At 51.4% G+C, this 19410-nt stretch overlaps 6 protein-coding genes across 6 annotated transcripts; 4 read left to right on the top strand and 2 right to left on the bottom strand.

Annotated features, from left to right (window-relative positions):
- Positions 1–262: 262 nt before the first annotated feature.
- BDQ94DRAFT_157932 (uncharacterized protein) lies at positions 263–6830 on the top strand (the record flags this gene model as incomplete). The annotated part of the gene is made up of 12 exons (XM_026768838.1): positions 263–289; positions 337–391; positions 449–690; positions 746–852; positions 912–1146; positions 1194–1287; positions 1338–1828; positions 1904–2188; positions 2244–2361; positions 2718–2782; positions 2998–6605; positions 6668–6830. 12 exons carry the CDS (start codon positions 263–265, stop codon positions 6828–6830), a joined length of 5490 nt encoding a protein of 1829 aa, XP_026628767.1.
- Positions 6831–8325: 1495 nt separating this feature from the next.
- esdC (GTP-binding protein EsdC) lies at positions 8326–9396 on the top strand. The gene is made up of 2 exons (XM_026763846.1): positions 8326–8683; positions 8739–9396. Exons 1-2 carry the CDS (start codon positions 8492–8494, stop codon positions 9333–9335), a joined length of 789 nt encoding a protein of 262 aa, XP_026628766.1. The 5' UTR covers positions 8326–8491; the 3' UTR covers positions 9336–9396.
- Positions 9397–9854, bottom strand: BDQ94DRAFT_125065 (uncharacterized protein). Its single transcript, XM_026763845.1, has one exon. It carries the CDS (start codon positions 9757–9759, stop codon positions 9457–9459), a length of 303 nt encoding a protein of 100 aa, XP_026628765.1. The 5' UTR covers positions 9760–9854; the 3' UTR covers positions 9397–9456.
- Positions 9855–10022: 168 nt separating this feature from the next.
- On the top strand, positions 10023–11541 carry BDQ94DRAFT_139157 (uncharacterized protein). Its single transcript, XM_026765375.1, has 3 exons — positions 10023–10232; positions 10290–10591; positions 10664–11541. Exons 1-3 carry the CDS (start codon positions 10103–10105, stop codon positions 11243–11245), a joined length of 1014 nt encoding a protein of 337 aa, XP_026628764.1. The 5' UTR covers positions 10023–10102; the 3' UTR covers positions 11246–11541.
- Positions 11542–12722: 1181 nt separating this feature from the next.
- Positions 12723–14326, top strand: BDQ94DRAFT_139154 (uncharacterized protein; the record flags this gene model as incomplete). Its single annotated transcript, XM_026765374.1, has 1 exon — positions 12723–14326. A coding segment is annotated over exon 1 (212 nt), but the record flags the coding sequence as incomplete, so codon positions are not given.
- A 755-nt stretch (positions 14327–15081) lies between these two features.
- On the bottom strand, positions 15082–18714 carry BDQ94DRAFT_185758 (putative nuclear pore complex subunit Nup85; the record flags this gene model as incomplete). Its single annotated transcript, XM_026774968.1, has 3 exons — positions 15082–15689; positions 15753–16254; positions 16303–18714. 3 exons carry the CDS (start codon positions 18712–18714, stop codon positions 15220–15222), a joined length of 3384 nt encoding a protein of 1127 aa, XP_026628762.1. The 3' UTR covers positions 15082–15219.
- Between the last annotated feature and the right edge of the window lie 696 nt (positions 18715–19410).

Raw genomic sequence — 19410 nt, 5'->3', positions numbered from 1 at the left:
GAGAACTCCGAGAAATCTTTCGGTCCTTGGCGGCTGCACTTTTAGCTTATCGCGGTTCCCGTATCTTCTTCGGACCTGGTGCGCGACCAAATGATCGAGGAGAAGTCCGCAAAAAGGGATCTATAACAATCAATTCAGAGGCGTTATTCTCTTCTCCAGAGTCGCCTTTTTCTGCTTTGTTGATTCTTATTCAAATCTGTGTTGGTGGTTGGGTCTGAAGTGCTTCTTCCGGTCTGCCTCTCAAGCTGCGCAAGCCGCAACCATGACGAGCATCGATGAGCTCTTCAAAGTAAGCTATCTATGAAGTGACCTATCCTAGTAACGCTGACGAGTTAGAAACCCTCTTCGGCAGCAAGTGCCAAGCGCAAACTAGATTCCGCGAAAGACCCGAGTGCGTTCCTCCCCTTTACATTCCTTTCAACTTGACGGCGGCTGACTTGCGACCAAGACGAGCTCTACAAAGCGGCTAAACTAGATGTGGATGGTGATGTGAAATCAAAAGGAAAGGCGCCTATGGTAGAGGATGAGGGCGAGGAGGATGATGGCTACGCGGGTCCCGAATTACCTCCCGATTTCGCCGCCGAGGATATCCCTGATGACGAAGAAGGACGCTTCTTCGGCGGCGGCATGGAGCGTCAAACCGCGGAGGCTATGCAATATATTGATCAGCATGAGGAAGCAGATGTTGCGGTAAGGAGATCATACTCGTTGTGCTTCATGGCATCATTTGCTGAAGTAGCTTTAGCCAGAGAAGTTCGACGTTACCTGGTTGCGACGATTCGCCCTCAACTTCGAAAAGAAGATTTCAAAGAACGCCGAACTCCGCGGCAAGTTTGAAAACGATCCTCAAAAGTAAGTGTTGTCAAAGCAACCCAGATTATTTTATTGATCCAATATGCTGATATGCCTAGATTCATGGCTTCGGAAGCAGATCTCGATACCGAAATCAAGAGCCTCTCTATACTCTCCGAGAATCCATATTTATATAGCGAATTTGCAAAGCTGGGCTGCGTCGGCTCGCTTATGTCTCTGCTATCGCATGAGAATGCCGATATTGCAATTGATGTGATTCAAATCATTGGCGAGTTGACGGACGAAGATGTGGAGGCCGAACAAGATCAATGGGACAGTCTGGTGAACGCAATGGTATACCTGCCTCCAAATTGTTATTGAACGAATACTTACTAGTGCAGTTGGATGCCGAACTTATCGAGCTCTTGGCGCAAAACCTTTCGCGACTCGACGAAGAATCCGAGGTCGACAGGGCAGGCGTGTACTACGTACTAAGTGAGTTATCCCAGACAAGGCACGCGATAGGTATACTGACTCCTTTGGAGACGTTTTGGAAAATATCGCATCACAGACGTCTATCGCAGAGAAGATTGGGCAAGACCCCAACCTGTTACCCTGGCTTATCGCTCGGATACAAAAGAAGGAGAGGCCAGTGTCCCAAAATCAACAATATGCAGCAGAGATACTCGCCATTCTACTACAATCCACTCCTAAGAACAGAGAGAAGGTCGTTAGCCTGGATGGCGTTGAAGCTCTCCTGCAATTGCTCAGTGCATACCGCAAGCGTGATCCCGAGAAAGATTCTGACGAAGAAGAATATGTGGAAAACTTGTTCGGCAGCTTGAACTACATCGTGAATGAGGACTACGGGAAGGATAAGTTCCTGGAAGCTGAGGGTGTCGAGCTTGCGCAAATCATGTTGAAGGAGGGTAAGTTCAGCAAGCAACGAGCTTTACGACTCCTTGACCATGCCTTAGGAGGCATGGCAGGCGCTCCTGCATGTGAACGCTTTGTGGAAGCAGCATGCTTGAGTACAGTATTCGGAATGTTCAAGAAGAAGGTATGCACTCAGAGTATGAAGAAATCACGGGCTGGCGTTAATATCTTATAGCAAGACAATGAGACGACGGAGCATCTGCTGGGCATTTTCGCTTCGCTGCTGCGTTTACTTCCGGGCGGTTCTGCGCCGCGGATCCGTACACTGGCTAAATTCATGGAGAAGGACTATGAGAAGATCGAAAAGCTCATAAAGTTACGGCGGGATTACGTCCAGAGAGTGACACCGGTCGAGCAAGCTATCGAGAAAGAACGAAAGAACTTCACGGAAGAGGAGCAAGAGATTATGGCGGCCGAGTGGCTGTCCAGGCGATTTGATGCCGGTCTTTTCTCTTTACAGGTTTGCTCCTCCGGCATATCCCGTGGCTGCAGTATGTACTAACAGTTGCCTAAAGCTTATCGATGTTATTTTGGCCTGGTTGGTGGCCGAAGATGACGGAGCGAAACAGAAGATTGTGTCCCTTCTGGCTGACCGCGACGAAGATTTGTCACTGATTCGACGAACCTTACAGGGTAAGTTCCAAGCACCTAAGGGTTCTATACCTTCTGAATCCCGTGCTAATTGAATGAACAGAGCAAGTGGAGGGGCTCTCCGAGGATGACCCCGGCGAGAAGGATAGTAAGGAGATGCTGGAGACGCTTCTGCAGTTCCTGTAATTTATCATGTATAATAATATATACTCAGCCAATGCTCTGCATATTCCGGCCACTGATACGTTTCGTAAATTATTGCAGTCGTAGTTAATGTGAGTGAGAAGTGAAGCTATCATCATTTGTTAATGGAATATATCTCACGTGATCTACAAATCTGGACTAGCTCACAGCTTAGCGCCAGAAGGCGGTCGAGGCTAGTGGCGGCTCTTTCCAAGGCAAGATCCATCAGCGCCCGGAGAGAGTCGAAGCACCCCAGCTGCTCCCTTCACCAGCATCACCGGTGGCCTGGGATCTCTCTTTCTTCCATCCATCTGAGGCTTCCGGCTTAGTGGCCTCACCTGTTTCATTCACGACGATTGCTTCGGTGCATTCAACTTACGCCAGTCGTCCAACCACCTCGAGTGGGATCTTTTCCGCCGAGCGCGTCGCGCCCTTTGCGCTCATTGTCCTATCGACTGCGGTTTTTCATTGCGTTTACGACCCATATCCGCCAAGATGGCCGACTACGAAGATGCTTACGAGGATGAGTACTACGATGATATGGACGAGGGCATCACCTCGGAGGATTGCTGGACGGTCATTTCGTCTTTCTTCGACACCAAGGGTCTAGTGTCACAACAACTGGACTCTTTCGATGAATTTATCTCGTCGACAATGCAAGAGCTGGTGGAGGAACAAGGCCAAGTAACACTCGACCAAACTCTCCCTCCCTCCGAAGATGAAGTCGATCCCGTGGTTGTCCGCCGATACGAGCTGAAGTTTGGAACCGTCATGCTCTCTCGACCGTCCGTTACTGAGGGTGATGGTGCGACCACTATCATGTTGCCCCAGGAGGCTCGCCTGCGTAATCTTACATACGCTAGTCCCCTTTATCTCGGTGTTACGAAGAAGATTATGGAAGGTCGCGAACGTCTGGTCGCCGACCGAGATGATGATGATATGGCTGAATCGACTGAGGATAAAAAAGCTCACGGGACTTACCTGCAGTGGGAGCAGAAGGAGCTCCCTGCTGACCAGGCTAAGGAGGAGACCGTTTTCATTGGAAAGATGCCAATCATGCTCAAGTCCAAGTACTGTATCCTCAAGGACTTGAGCGAGCAAGCTCTTTACAACTGGAACGAGTGCCCTTACGACTCTGGTGGTTATTTCATCATTAACGGAAGTGAAAAGGTGTTGATCGCCCAAGAGCGCAGTGCTGGAAACACGGTTCAAGTCTTCAAGAAGGCACCACCTAGTCCCACGCCCTATGTCGCGGAAATTCGGAGTGCCGTCGAGAAGGGATCAAGACTCCTTTCTCAGTTGTCCCTGAAGCTGTTTGCCAAGGGTGACAGTGCCAAGGGTGGATTTGGTCCTACGATTCGGTCGACTTTGCCTTACGTGAAGACCGACATCCCCATCGTCGTTGTGTTCAGAGCCCTTGGTGTGGTTTCTGATGAGGATATCCTGAACCACATTTGCTACGACCGGAATGACACGCCGATGTTGGAGATGCTGAAGCCTTGTATTGAGGAAGGTTTCGTTATTCAGGACCGTGAGGTGGCGCTGGATTTCATTGCCAAGCGTGGATCGTCTCAGTCTAGTATGAACCACGAGCGTCGTGTCAGATACGCACGCGAAATCATGCAGAAGGAGTTCCTTCCCCACATCTCTCAGAGCGAAGGTAGCGAGACCCGCAAAGCTTTCTTCCTGGGTTACATGGTACACAGGCTCCTGCAGTGTGCTTTGGGCCGTCGGGATGTCGATGATCGTGACCACTTCGGTAAGAAGCGTCTCGACTTGGCTGGTCCTCTTCTTGCAAATCTTTTCCGAGTTCTGTTCACTCGTGTCACCCGTGACCTTCAGCGGTACGTCCAGAGATGCGTGGAGACGAACAGGGAGATCTACTTGAACATTGGTATCAAGGCCAGCACCTTGACAGGAGGTCTGAAGTACGCTCTTGCCACGGGTAACTGGGGAGAGCAGAAGAAGGCAGCCAGCGCCAAGGCTGGTGTATCTCAAGTGCTCAGTCGTTACACCTACGCCTCTACGTTGTCCCACCTTCGTCGTACCAATACACCAATTGGCCGTGACGGTAAGATCGCCAAACCTCGTCAGCTCCACAACACCCATTGGGGTCTGGTCTGTCCAGCTGAAACCCCTGAGGGTCAAGCTTGTGGTCTGGTCAAGAACTTGGCGCTCATGTGCTACATCACTGTTGGTACGCCTAGTGAGCCCATTATTGATTTCATGATTCAACGCAACATGGAAGTGCTTGAAGAATTCGAGCCGCAGGTGACGCCAAATGCGACCAAGGTGTTTGTCAACGGTGTCTGGGTGGGTATTCATAGAGATCCCGCGCATCTGGTGAACACCATGCTCTCTCTCCGTCGCCGGAACATGATCTCGCACGAGGTCAGTTTGATTCGCGATATTCGTGAGCGAGAGTTCAAGATCTTTACCGATGCTGGACGTGTGTGTCGACCACTGTTCGTCGTCGACAATGATCCCAAGAGCGAGAACTGCGGCTCGCTGGTACTCAATAAGGAACACATCCGCAAACTGGAGCAAGACAAGGATTTGCCCCCCGATCTGGATCCAGAAGATCGCAGGGAGCGCTACTTCGGTTGGGATGGTTTGGTGAAGTCTGGTGTCGTCGAGTACGTCGACGCCGAGGAGGAGGAGACGATCATGATTGTGATGACACCGGAGGATCTGGAGATCTCGAAGCAACTTCAGGCCGGTTATGCCCTTCCCGAAGAAGAGCTGCACGATCCCAACAAGCGTGTCCGTTCCATTCTGAGTCAAAAGGCTCACACCTGGACACACTGCGAGATTCACCCCAGTATGATCCTGGGTGTCTGCGCCAGTATCATTCCTTTCCCCGACCACAACCAGTCTCCTCGTAACACCTACCAGTCTGCCATGGGTAAACAAGCTATGGGTGTGTTCCTGACGAACTTTGACCAGCGCATGGAAACCATGGCCAACATTCTGTATTACCCGCAGAAGCCTCTGGCGACAACACGGTCTATGGAATTCTTGCGGTTCCGTGAGCTTCCTGCCGGCCAGAACGCCATTGTTGCTATTGCCTGTTATTCCGGTTACAACCAGGAAGATTCGGTTATTATGAACCAGAGCAGCATTGACCGTGGTCTTTTCCGCAGTCTGTTCTACCGTACATACACCGACAGCGAGAAGATGGTCGGACTCACGGTTGTTGAACGCTTCGAGAAGCCTATGAGATCGGACACGATCGGTATGAGAAAGGGTACCTACGACAAGCTTGACGAGGACGGTATCATTGCTCCTGGTGTTCGTGTATCCGGTGAGGATATCATCATCGGTAAGACGGCGCCATTGGCACCCGAAGCGGAGGAACTTGGTCAACGTACCAAGGCCCACACCAAGCTGGATGTGTCGACTCCTCTCAGAAGTACGGAGAACGGTATCGTGGACCAGGTCTTGGTGTCTACGAGCAACGATGACCTGAAGTTTGTGAAGGTGCGCATGAGGACGACCAAGATTCCCCAGATTGGAGACAAGTTCGCTTCGCGTCACGGACAGAAGGGTACCATCGGTATCACATACCGTCAGGAAGACATGCCTTTCACTCGGGAGGGTGTGTGCCCCGACTTGATCATCAACCCTCACGCCATTCCGTCCCGTATGACAATCGCGCACTTGATCGAGTGTCAACTCAGTAAAGTGTCATCGCTGCGTGGATTTGAGGGAGATGCGACGCCATTCACTGACGTTACGGTCGACTCGATCTCTCGTCTCCTGCGGGAGCACGGATACCAGTCCCGTGGCTTTGAGGTGATGTACAACGGACACACTGGACGCAAGCTGGTTGCGCAGGTCTTCCTGGGACCGACGTACTACCAGCGTCTGCGCCACATGGTCGACGATAAGATCCACGCCCGTGCGCGTGGACCGACTCAGATCTTGACGCGACAGCCGGTGGAAGGTCGTGCTCGTGACGGTGGTCTCCGATTCGGAGAGATGGAACGCGATTGTATGATTGCGCACGGAGCCAGCGCTTTCCTGAAGGAGCGGTTGTTCGACGTGTCCGATCCCTTCCGGGTGCACATCTGCGACGACTGTGGCTTGATGACCCCTGTTGCGTAAGTGGAGAGATAACCTTGATTTTGTCTATCAAAATGAGCTAACGATGATGGAACCACAGGAAACTCAAGAAGGGACTCTTCGAGTGTCGACTGTGTAACAACAAGCACCGAATCTCGCAGGTGCATATCCCGTATGCAGCCAAGCTTCTGTTCCAAGAGCTGGCCTCAATGAACATTGCCGCTCGCATGTTTACCAACCGGTCTCGCGTGTCCGTGCGGTGAGGGGGGAGGAAGGATGACTATCTGTGTACATCATTTTCTTCTCTTTCGTGGTATCTCTTCCGGCTTCTGGTGTTTCCATGCCTTTCTCTTTCCCCCTCTCCGATTTCTTTCCCCTGTTTTCTTTCCTAATAATTCTCCACCCCCCAAAACGTGTGATATCAACCGAAGACCAGATCGATTCGGCATTTTCCGGCGTACAGAGGACCAGAGGTTTATGATTTTGATTCGAGCTTCTATATATTGTTATTACTTTTTCTTGTTTCCTCTTTTTTTGCTGACCATGGTTGGAGGAATGACTGGTGTGAGCAGCGATGTACTTGGCTGACGATTTGTCCCTACGGAATCGAATCGAAATTGGATCTAGAGAAGCAGACGAAGAAGAGGGGTAAAGATCCCATGGCATTTCTGCACGTAAGAGCCGGCCATGACAGGGCCCTAATCGGGGGAGATGCTGCATGGTGTAGTTGTAGTGGAGAGTCGTAGCGTGGTGTCTTGCTTCTCTCAATGGTGGGATAGCGTCCAACCCCCTCCTCAATCCCGGTGCACGAACTTAAAAATTCCTCGGTGCTGCAGAATGGAGATGTCGGTGACAGGCCGTCTCCCCTCTTGTGTGAGTGCGATTGGCTGGGAAGGTTTCTATTGATAGGTGAATGGCTCGGGAGAATGTGCTCGTGGAGGGCGGCAAGGGAAGAAAAGCATGCTGTTGATGGAGGGGAGATGGAGGGACGATGGAAGGGCGAGCAGCGAGGATGGTTGGTTGTCTGCTGCAGGCCTGGCTGCCCGTGAAGCCAATGAGACCAACGAATTACCCGCCGGCTGGGATGGCGAGAGGACGAAGCGGGGATTTGACTGGCAAACAGTTGCTCTCGCTCTTCCCAGAATAGAAGATGGCGGGTGACAATCCCATCACACGCATTGCACTAACCAGACTAACTGGACTGACTATCTAACCGGGCTCTCTCATCCGCTCATCTTCCTTCCCCCGGCGCTCTCTTAAAAGGCTGCTGTAGCCGCCAGGGCGTTCTCTGCCCTTTTCTTCTCTTTCTTTCTTTCTTTCTTCAGCAAGCTTGTCTTGTCTGACTGCCCGTGGTTTAGAAGTATCCCCCCTGTGCACTGGCTGCACTGGTTTTTGTTTGTTTGTCTCTTCGTCGCTTGTTATACTACATCTTAATTATCCCCTCCCCCCGCCTTTCTACTATCAATATATCAAAAAATCCCCTCAAATCTGCCCCATTCAATACACGAGCTGTGCTCTGTGTAAATGCTTGATTGCTTTTATTGCATCTTGTTCGGATACTTCTAAACCATACAACCACGTGACGGTTCATCTTGTTGTCGCCGGTCGACTTCTAGTGTTCTTGTCATATCAGCTCAGACGACTTGCTGGCCTTGTCATTTATTCATTCCAACATCTATCTAATATTTCTGGTTGCGTGTCAAGGACTGGATCCTGTCAAAGAAAGCCTCGTTGTTATACATTTGCACAGCCAACCAACCAACCCAACACAAGGCTAGACTTGAATCGACTCTGGTAGTCTTTCCATCTCGGCCTTTTATAACGACGATTTACTCCTGCCATTGACACGATTATTTAACCATTACGCCTTCATTCTGCTGCATATAATCTAATTCTTAGTATAACCTGGTCAATCTCTCTCAACATGTCTGCTGTTCAGCTCAAGTTCTCGCTGCGCACCTCCTCCAATGTCAAGACCGTCCATCTGGTCGGCTCCTGGGACAACTACTCACGTCAGATCCCCCTCTCTCGGGATGATGTCAAGCCAGGCGCATGGACTGGCAAGTTCCGCTTCCAGACCTCCATGCTGAAGCTGGGTGGCCGCTACTGGTACTACGTATGTGACTTTGCCCCCCTGCTATTGAGTGACTCACCACGCTGACTTCGGATAGTACATCATGGATGGTTACCATGTCTCTCATGATCCCGCTGTTGAGTACACGGTCGAGCCCACCACCGGCCGCAAGTTGAACATCCTCGATGTTCCCGGTGGTAAGAAGTCGTCCCAGCCCGCCCCCAAGCACCACCGGGGCTCGACAGACTTCGTCAAGGGTCGTGCTCCTTCTCCGTCCAAGATCCACCACCCCAAGCCGTCCAAGCCCTATGCCTCCCGTCAAATCCGGGAGACGGACTTTGCTCCCACCATGGAAGACCTCACCATGCGGTTTGCCGACTCTCGTCTGTCGGACGAGTACTCGCTCTCCAACAGCCCGCCCAGCTCGGTTGGCTCGTCCCTGTCGTCTCGCTCATCTGGCAGCACCTCCCCGTCATCCCTGTCGTCGATGAGTGACCCACCCACCCCCATCTGCCACTGCGAGCGCTACGGAATCACTCGCAAGGGCGACCGGGTCAAGCTCGATTGTGGCGGCAGCCGATGCGGCTATGTTACCGAGTCGTCTGAGGCTAGCTGCTCCGAGTCCGACAGTGATGAGGAGTACCGCCGTGCCCGCAGCGGTGTCCGTCGCCAAGGCATTGTGGTGCGCAGGTAAATCATAACAATTTGTTGCTGCTTTTTGCCTTGCTTTAGTCAATTTTACCCCACCTCATGGGAGTCGCTTCCCGTGTCGAAAGACCGAACACGCCGTGCATTGGATGTCCCTCCTCTTTCCATCAAAGAGGATAGTCACTCCTTTGGCAGATACCTGCCGCGCCAATTGAAGCCGCTTTGTGCATGATGCTATAAAATGCAAGAAAGAAAACCAAGAAAAAAAAAGGGAACCAGCCATCTGGATCATGGCAGTCTGCCATGAAGGAGCCAGATACGCTACGTGGAGGAGATGGGATAGCTGAGGATGTGACAGAGGAAATAGGAAGGAATTTGGAAAAAAAGGACAAGAACCGCTCTATACCGGCGCTCTGATGGTATAGCCAGGTGGATGAAGGACGAAATGAAACGAGCGACGTCAAGGTCATGTTAGCTACGTTGTTCACATAGGATACGAATGATGAGTGATGACTTGCCTATCCTTAGCCTGTAGCCTAACACGTTATCACTATAATGTTCCCCATATAATTACTCTTGACTAGTAGTATGTAGTTGAAGTGCTATTCTCGGCAGCAAAACCCGGAAGAGAAGCAAGCTTATGGATGAAATCCGTCGGAAAGTCCAGGCTTTCCCCCGCGATCGGATATCCCGAGCACCGAGCCTACTTTAAAATCTGGGGCATTCCTTGAGTTACAATTCTCCTCTTCGTTATACATCAATTCAAACTATCTTAATCTATATATCCAAATAATCAACATAGAAGAAGCCATCATGCCCCCACCTCCCCTCACCGTGCAATACAAAGAAGCCAACGGCAGTAAAATCACCACCGACATCTACCTCCCGTCACTAGAACAACCCACCACCAGCGGAACTGACACACCAAAGAAATATCCCGTTCGTACGTCTTAGTTCCCCTCCACTGCATCAATATGCCAAGTTACTAAGGAGCCAACAGTAATCAACATCCATGGCGGCGTCTTCATGCTCGGCCACTCGCGCATGGTTTCCATGCCGCAAGTCGACGACTGCCTGGCCCGGAACTGGATAGTCGTGGTACCCAATCATCGCCTCTGTCCGCAGGTAAATATGCTCGAGGGGCCAATAACCGATGTCCGCGACCTGTTGGCGTGGATTTATGATGGGGGGTTAGATGCGTTTCTTGCCGGTGCAGGTGCAGATGCAGCGCTGTACCGCGTTGATATGGATCGGGTTATGGCATTTGGGACGTCATCGGGGGGAACGTTGGCGTTGTCGTTGGTGAGTATACCCACACTCTATCTACTTACCTCTACTATATGCATATCCAATCGTACTAATAATCCAAATCAGGGCTACTCCGTCCCCCGCCCTGTCGCCGCAATCCTCGACTTTTACGGTGCCGTGCACTTTACCCACCCCTTCTGGACCCAACCTCTCCCGGATGTCCAACGCACTCTCCCACCCCTCGACCCTGCATTTCTGCAAAAGATCTACGACGAGTTCCCCGTCCCCACGGACAGTTCCATCTCGCTGGAAGGTCAGACAGAACTTGCTGGCGTTGGCGGGAAGCCTGCTGCTAAAGGCCCGGATTTCTCCCGGCCCCGGGACGCCTTTGCCCTGACGCAGGTGGCTAATGGGACGGTCTTGCAGGCTTGTTATCCTGACAGGGATGTGAGGGAGGTGGATCCGGTGGTGCATGTCGGGAAGGACTTCCCGCCGACGTTTATTGTGCATGGGGATTGTGATACGAAGGTCAGTATTGACGTCAGTCGGGAATTGTGGAGGGTGTTGAGGGAGAATGGGGTCGAGTGTGGGATGGTGGAGGTGCCCGGGGAGGATCATACGTTTGCGATGGGGATGAAGGTTGGGGGGAGAACATGGGAGTTGCAGAGGGAGGGGTTTGATTTTCTGGAGAGGATTATTGCGCGGTAGATAATAGTAAGATAGGGGTTGGTTTGGTGGTGGTGAAGAGGAAGGGGGGGAGGGTTTCATATAGATCACTGATAAGAGTAAGAATCAAGATCTAGCAGTTCTTATTCCATAGGCCTTTAACTTATTCGGTATTTAAACCATCTCGGGGATTGTCCGATGTGTGTGCTGTATAGTGTGGAAAGTAGTAGGATGTCCACCAATGCACGGCAATGATAAGCTAGGCTGCAACGTATGCAATATTCTGGGATGGCCGGTGTCCGCGGGGTCCAGGCACTCTAGGCTGATGCCAATCTTAGGCAAGCATTTAAAATCCTCTCGCTAATCGCTAGTACAGTTCTTCAGCTGGTTTCAGGATATAACTAGATAGCAGCAAGAGTAGTAGTCGTCTAGTCATACTTTAGTCTAATTCTATACACGTGGTCATCGGCCTAGTTCAAGGCCGTAACCAGTGTAAATTGTTGTGGATAGTCACAGAAAGCACTGAGCTTACAGTAAAAGCTTGACTGTAGACGTGGATAAATTCATCAATCAATCCATTTGTCATGGTAGTCTAACAACTGCCTTTCGAATGGAAGTATTCCGAAAAGGACAACCCTTGGCTCCATCGAAGAAGAAGAAGTTTTGTTCACTTTCTTAACCGGGAAAGATGGACACAGAATGGTTGCCTGACGCGTCTGACTCAGGCCTCCACACAAGGTGGATCTGGTTAAGCCCTATTATCCCAATCAGGGCAAGTCACGGGGACTACTATTTTGGGCAGGCGAGGATGTGAATGGCTCACCTTCGCAGTGCTCGGGCCCAGCAACGACACGATGCCCACTTTTCCTCTCCATCGTCCGCGGTTGACTCGCTTCTCCTCCGTCCGGGCGTCTGTCCAGCTCATCCCAGTTTCAGCCCTACGGTGCCAGGGGCCAGTTCAACCTGCCTTTGAGTGGTTCATCCAACCCGGCCACTCCGTCCCGGTCTCTTCTCAGCCTCAGCCTTCCTCCAATCCCCTCTTCTCTCTCGGACAACTAACCACCTTCATCCACGCTATACTGGGCTAATTTCCTGGTTAAGGAATTTCCCTCAAATCACCGGCCGGGTCCCGCTGCAGCCTTACGGCTCCCAAGGTCCTCCCCGGAGAACCGCACCGACACTGAACTCGTTCCAGTGGCCCACGGCACGGAGAAGCAATTTCCAAACAAGAGACTGCCCTATAGCGGACCCAGCTGAATCTGCTTTCCCCTCTTTCCTTTCTGCTACAGCCTCTACACGAGGTCCAGCTCACCCATAATGACCACCTGACTTGTCTGTTGCAGTCTGCATCCTCTTACTCCATTCCATGCCTCTCAGGGGGGTCTGGGGAAGCCTTTAACGGCTCCCTTTCGAGTGGGTAACCGGTGCCCGGCAACCCCTCAGAAAAGCAGGGAAAGCGTCGGAATCAGCTGTCATGGATGGGCGTGGCCTAGTTCTGCACTACTCGGCGTTCAGCCCGACAAGCGTCCCCCACTGATCGACTCCGGTTTGCCCTACGACTATTGCGAAATCCGAAATAGACCAATCTGCTATGGGTTGACGTTTGCCCGGCAGGATGGGTCCTCCTCATTTCCCTCTTTTTCTCTATTTCCTTTTTTTCTTTTTCCCCTCCATTCTCTCCTCTTCCTTGATTGTCTACTTTTTTGCTTTCTCGCTGGCCCTTTCCGTCACGCTCTCTCTTTCTCTCTCTTCCCTCTTCCCCCCTCGCCTTTTCCCTTCTCCCTTCTTTCCTCTCTCTTGTCGCTAGTCCTGTTCGTGATGGACCGAGTTCTTCCAGATTATTCCCGAGCATTGAATTAAGGGTTCCTTTGGATTTCTTCTATGGATGCCTTGCATCGACCTTCTGCAGTCGCATTCAGCATCAAGGCGCCTTAGAATGACAAGCTCGCCAGTTCTAGATCCTTGGTATTGTCGTCACTTGGAACTTGGTTTCTATCATGGTCCTGGGTCGCCTGAATGGTCGGTGTTCTTATAATTGATTCCATCCGCGATCCACTCCCCACCTCCATCGCACTCACCACTTTACTCCTCGACCCTCAGTCATTCCTTGACCACCACCCTCAGACCTGTCTCATCACCACGCGGGACGTTTGATTATTTCAATTTGTGTCTTTTTTTTTTCTTTCTTTTTATCTACCACCCCTACAAACTCATCGTTCGACCACTACTTCTACTACCACCACCACCACATCATGTGTTATCTACTGGTTGAGCGATTTTCGGTGTGCAGATGTCTTTACTTTCAGCACGCGGTAGATCCGTGTGAAGCATATGGCCAGCGTGGCCATGTGGTGCAGGAGAAAATCGTCCTGGTCGGCTACACCTGTTCCCGACACTCATTGAGATGCAACGGAAACAACGCTCGAGACCCAACCCTGCCGGATTCAGGATATTCCAGCATTAAGGGTTAAACCTATCTGCTCTTGGACAGTGAGAGGCAGCAGTCGCGGGACGTCTGCCTCAACTGTTGTTCGATTATTTTCCTGTTCGATGCATGCTCAGTTCGATTCGATTTTGGCTTGGCCGGTTCGCCAAAACTCTTGCTAGATATATGCTTTTTTTTATTGTCAACGCCGTGGGGCTGCGCTCTCGTCACCGTTTTCTTTATAATTGTGTGTGTGTGCGCGTGTTCAGTCAGCCTGTTCTGCATAGCGTTGCGTTGTGTTGCGTCGCAGAATCCCCAGTCACGATGAGACGAGAAATGTGCGACGATCGACTGGGCGGAGAGTTTTGTCTCATTAAACTATGGTAATAGAGGAGGATTCAATTGAGAAAATCGGGGTCGTATCAGTGATACACCAGTTGGGGGATACCAACATCTATCTATGCATTATCTAGCTGGCCTACCTACATTCGTTCAACTTATAATCATTTATTGTTTACGGTCATATGAACATGTACTTATGCATGGCATCCGATCTACCTACCAATGGATATATCGATCATCCCGTTAGACGAGGGTTAAAGTTAAGCAATAGTGAAATTCCTGAATGACTTGTCTATTGCACTATAGATCCCGAGAAGGATCAAAACTGCGGTGACCAAGTGAGAAAAACTATAACTCAATTCTACCAAGTCCCCACAGCTAGATACCTATTCATAGAACCAATCTCGCATGATCATATCATATCAAGTACTGTAAGCAAGAGGTTCAATAGCCCACAACAGACCCTAGTACTCGTCAACCTGTACCCACAACGGAATCCCCAACTTTCCAGAAACAGCATAATAATAACAGAGTGAGTGATATCTCGCTTGTCTACGTGTACTTAAGCATTACGCATCTTAGTAGCCACCACTAAAGCCTATGAATTCACCAGCAACTTTCCACTTATGAACGAACTAACTAAATAAGTAGTGTGTTATTCGCATGTAATGTATGAGTAGTATGCATGCATGTATTGATGTATACTTGTGTTAAGTAATAAAGTTCACTATGTATGCATTCATTGCACGATGGACTGGAGAAGGACCCGATTTACCAGTTGAGTAGTAATTTTTGATGTTAGTGCTAGATTCGCTTTCAAGTCTTGTTTTCAAACTATGAGGGGTAATAAGTATATTCATTTTTATTGATTGGAGTGCTTCTTCGGTCGTACAGAGTTCTTTCTTCTCTGCTGCTTCTGCTGCTTGTTTTGTGCGTACAGTGTAGCTGATACTATGAACTAACTGAAGTATCATATCAAGGTGGGAAGAGAGAGAGAGAAGATCTCAACTCTAATTGGTCTTGAAAAGAGCAACCAACCAACACACGGGAACAAAAAAGTTAATATACTCATGCATGCTTCAAGCAAAATGAAACATATAGAATACAATACAATAATACAGCACACAACTCCACTCCACTCCACTCCACTCCACTGAATTACACCCGATTGATGAGAATTTGACTTTTTTTGCTTCTTGGCTTAATTCCTCTTCATCATTGAACAGGGGAAAACAACAAAATACAAAATCTAAATCGAGCCAAGAGCCCCATGGCTCAATCCCTTCGCTAGACCGACCCGGAGAATACGGAGAATGTCATCTCCCGTTGCGTCCTCTGGTAGACCGGCACGCCAGTCCCAGCCGCGTTCGGTGGAGGTAGTAGTGGAGTCAGCGTCCGCGCGAGGGACAAGCACGCCGGAGCTGGCGACGGAACCGGAGCCCGAGCGAGTGCGGGCGGATTCGAGAATGTCATTGCCGATGAGGGAGAAGGTGCTTGATGCTGTGAGGGAAGAGACGGACTTCTTGAGCATAGCGCGGGGGGAGGGAGGAAGGACAGAGGAGTCGGAGGTGTGGGCGCGCTTGTTGGAGTGGTATTGGATGAGCGTGGAGCGGAAGCATTCTTCGCATTGAGCGTAGACGCGCGGAGTCACGGTCTGGAGGTCCTCGATGGCGGAGAGGATGGTGAATTGTTGGGAGACGGAGAGGAGAGGAGTGGATTCTGCCAATCAGATGGTTAGAATATGGGTCTTACATATGGTAGTGAGATGAGAGGGAGTCTTACGACCAATGAAGGGTAGGGCTTCGCCAAGCAAGGTTAACAGTCCATCGACTTGGACAACAGAATCGCGATCTGGATCGTACAGACCACCGTAGATGCTGTCTGCCGCGCTGCCAATGACAGCCACCAAAGCCTGGGCCGCCGCTCGTCTTCTGGCTAGAGGCTTGAACCGAGGTCGCTGTCCTTCCTTGAGATTGAGAGCCTCGTCGCGAATCTCGTAGAAGCGACGCAGAGTTGCATATCCACTGAAATAATACTGGAGAATAGTAGCGGCCTCTTCATCTGTGTGTGCAATCGCCCCCAAGCCAAACTTGGGGTTCTTGATTAGAGCTTCAAGCTGCTCGTCCAGGTCGGCGGATTCGGGAAAGGCGCGGGATTGAACAAGACTGTATGAGATGAGCAGGTCGACAATAGACTTGACCTTGCGTCGGTTATGTGCGCGAGCATAGCACAGAAGGGCAAGTCCATATTCCTGAGAGTTTGCGACGGTATTATCACCATAGCGCTGAGATGGTTAGCTCGAGTTCACATAGTATCAGTAAGCGACACCTACTTCAGCAACCTTCCTTCCGTGTTGATCCAAATCCATTTCACAGCACAGCTGGACCACTCTATCCACCTTCTCAACACTACTCAATGGTATCTTCTCGAGCAGTTCCGCGACATTCGTCTCCAGTTTCTCGCGGTCATCCAAGCGGCTCAGGATCTCGATGGCCATCTCCCATCCCTGTCGCACGCCCGTTTCGGACTCTAGGGTGGTTCGCTCAGACAAGCCCGACGCATACTCGCTAATCACATCGTTCTTGTGAACGCGTCGCGCAGGCGCATTTCCAGCCTGTCCATAGGAAAGAACCATCAAGTCATTTTCGCTCAGGCCTGGCATGGATTTAGGACCAGCCCCAGCCTCTAGCCAGCCGCCAATAGACGCGAATTCAACCACGGCAGCCGCTACGCACAGCGACCAAGTCCGAAGCAATTCTAGGACACCATCCACGTTGCCTTCAAACACGGAAGCAAGTCCGACTTCGAGGCTGCTCATCGAGTTGACGCGGAAGCCAGCGTCGTCGGGCTCGGCGCTGGTTGCATGGCTAAAGGCCAAGTCAAGGCGACGGAGATAGGCGTTCCGTACACTGCTGGAGGAGGCGTTGGGTCTGGACAGTCTGGAAAACAGGTCGGAGCTGGAGCCCTCCTCGTCATCCTCTCCATCCCACCACACAGTCATCGCAATCGTGGCTTCAATCCAGTCCTCCGCGTGGTTCATGACCACACTCGTGTCACCGAGGATGATGCGGTACATGGACCGAAGGTTTTGGTAGATGGCCCAAGGGACTTTGCTCTCGGCCATGCGTGCGTTCTGAGCAAAGGAGAACATCGGGGCAGCAGCAGTGGCCTTCAATCCGAAGTTGACTGCCTGGAAGCGGTTCTCTGCAGCTGGAGGCTCGGGAGACGCCTGTTCACTGCCTTCGGCGAACTCCTCCAAATCTGTCACGGCGGCAATCACCCGTTTTCTATACGTAGCCCACTCTGGGCCTCGGATGTCCCAGTCCCCGTGCTGCACGCTGGGGCATGAGTCGAGGATCTGGAGGGCCCGGTTAACGCACCTCTGAATGTTCTGCAGCTGTGCGCCACGGTAGCCCGACTGCGGCAATCCATCCTCCAAGGCCGACCGTGCATAGTTAAAATCAGCCGAGCGCAAAAGGTCCGCCGCCTCGGGGAGATGGCCACGCAATACAGCAGCATTGATCAGTTCCCAGAAGTTTGGAGAAGCCGTAGGATTGGGCTCAATCTCTTTCAATGCTTGCAGCTCATCGGTAAGAGGCATATGATTCTCATCAAGCCAGTCAAGAAGGAGCTTAGGTATGGGCGTAGGGGTATTCGTCCGAGCAGGGGCCAGTAATAAATTGCGCGCTGGAAACCCCAGGGGGCTTAGAAGGCTGGGCTTGGGTGCCAATTGAGGAGGATGATGAAGACGCAGCAGCAGGGATGCCAGGAAGCTTGCTTTCGTGACATTCGAAGCATTGTCTCCGGGACCGATGCCGGTTCCTGTACTCTGTCCAGCGCTATCCTGACTTGTGATTTCCTGCCACGTTTCCACGAGTCTGTCGCAAGAGTCTGAGAGAGCGACCTCGAAGTCGGTGTTATTGTAGTCAGACTTCTTCACTTCATCGTGCATGCGGCAGACTTCATCCTCGGTATCCATGATGAACTGGCTTGGCTCGTCCACGGCAGCCACGCGCGATCGCGAAGCGAAGTTCCGCACGATTGACGGCATCGCCGAATCCTTCTTGGGCGACAGCTTGCCTTTCCGCAGAGGCGACTGGTTCGCCCACTTTTCATCAAGCTTTGGGCGCTTTGCTTGTGTCGTGGAATTTGAGTAGATCGACTTCCGTTGGCCAAGTGCGGCGGACGGCGCAGAGATGGAATCGCCAAGCTGGGAGTCCAGGAAGCTGAAGCGAGACCCTGTGGCCTTTTCTGTAGTTCCCAAGTCCATAGCGTTGTCGGTCTGTTCAGCTTCTTCCTCCGGCAGAACTTCCTCTTCGCCCTCCGCATCTTGGTCGGTGGCATCATCATCCATCCGTGAATCCGCGAAGCCGTTGGAATTTCCAAAGCTAGTCGACTCGGCAAACCGGCTACCATTTGTAATACTAAACAGCGATTGCGACTTCGCAAAGGACTTGGTTTGCGTGGTCTTCTTTCCTCGGGGGAGGGCAAAGTCGGTGGAAGCAATGGAGGAGCCGAAGATACTGTCGTTGGGATTGATGTTCCCAGACTTGGTGAAGAGGGAGCCAGAGCTCATCTGGGAGCTGCCGAACATGCTGCTGGAGTGAGGGTGGCCTTGCGGAGTGAAGGAATTGGATGCGGAGGGCGGAGCGCCTGCGGGCGTTTCTGACAGATTACTGAAGACACTGCGGGAATGGCCGGGGGTGGACGGCGGACTTGATTCAAAAGGGGATTTGAAAGACATGCTGCGACAAGGCTAGTTTAATTGGTAAGGTGCCCGGAGATAATGGAGGAACAATGGACGCGAAGAGTGAGGAAGGATAGAGCTGCACCTCAGTTGGGGGGCGGTACAGACAGCGTAAGAGGCGGGAAATAGGGACGCGCATGCAATTTAAAGAGGGCGGGTCATTGAGCCAAAGCTGAAGAATCGACAAGCAGCCGGGCAGAGCGAGAAAGAAGCAACACGCCCGTCCAAGACTGCTGTGTTTCTGGAATCTGAGATTCTACTGTTTCGCCGGCCAACAATTAATTCTCCCGAAGTTCGAGACGCGCGCCGGGCGGTGAGGCATACAGTCATGTGATAGCACATAGATTCACGTGACTGTCTTGGGTCAGATGATGTCACATGAGACTGGGAGCCTGAGTCACCTACGCTACGCCCGATCGGGCCCGTCGTATCCGCTAAGATACATGTAGTGCTGATTGGCTGGAGGTTATCCATGGATCGGGTGCCCGAAGGAATCAGAAAGGAGAAGGTGCAGAATGGCTGTGATGCACAGCCTGATGATCGTCAAAGGGTCTCGTATCGGCATGAGCCGCAGCAGTGCGCCTTGTCCGCCGTAAGGCTCGGAAGCATGATATAAGAACCATGGAATGGCGTCGATTCCATGAATTTGGGATTGTGTTCTCAGAGCCATCAACTAGCAGTCTACTACTACTC

This window comes from Aspergillus welwitschiae (assembly GCF_003344945.1).
Source record: "Aspergillus welwitschiae strain CBS 139.54b unplaced genomic scaffold BDQ94scaffold_8, whole genome shotgun sequence".
Lineage (NCBI taxonomy): Eukaryota > Fungi > Ascomycota > Eurotiomycetes > Eurotiales > Aspergillaceae > Aspergillus > Aspergillus welwitschiae.
The sequence above is the reverse complement of the archived record's forward strand: the minus strand, read 5'-3'. Positions and strand labels throughout refer to the sequence as shown.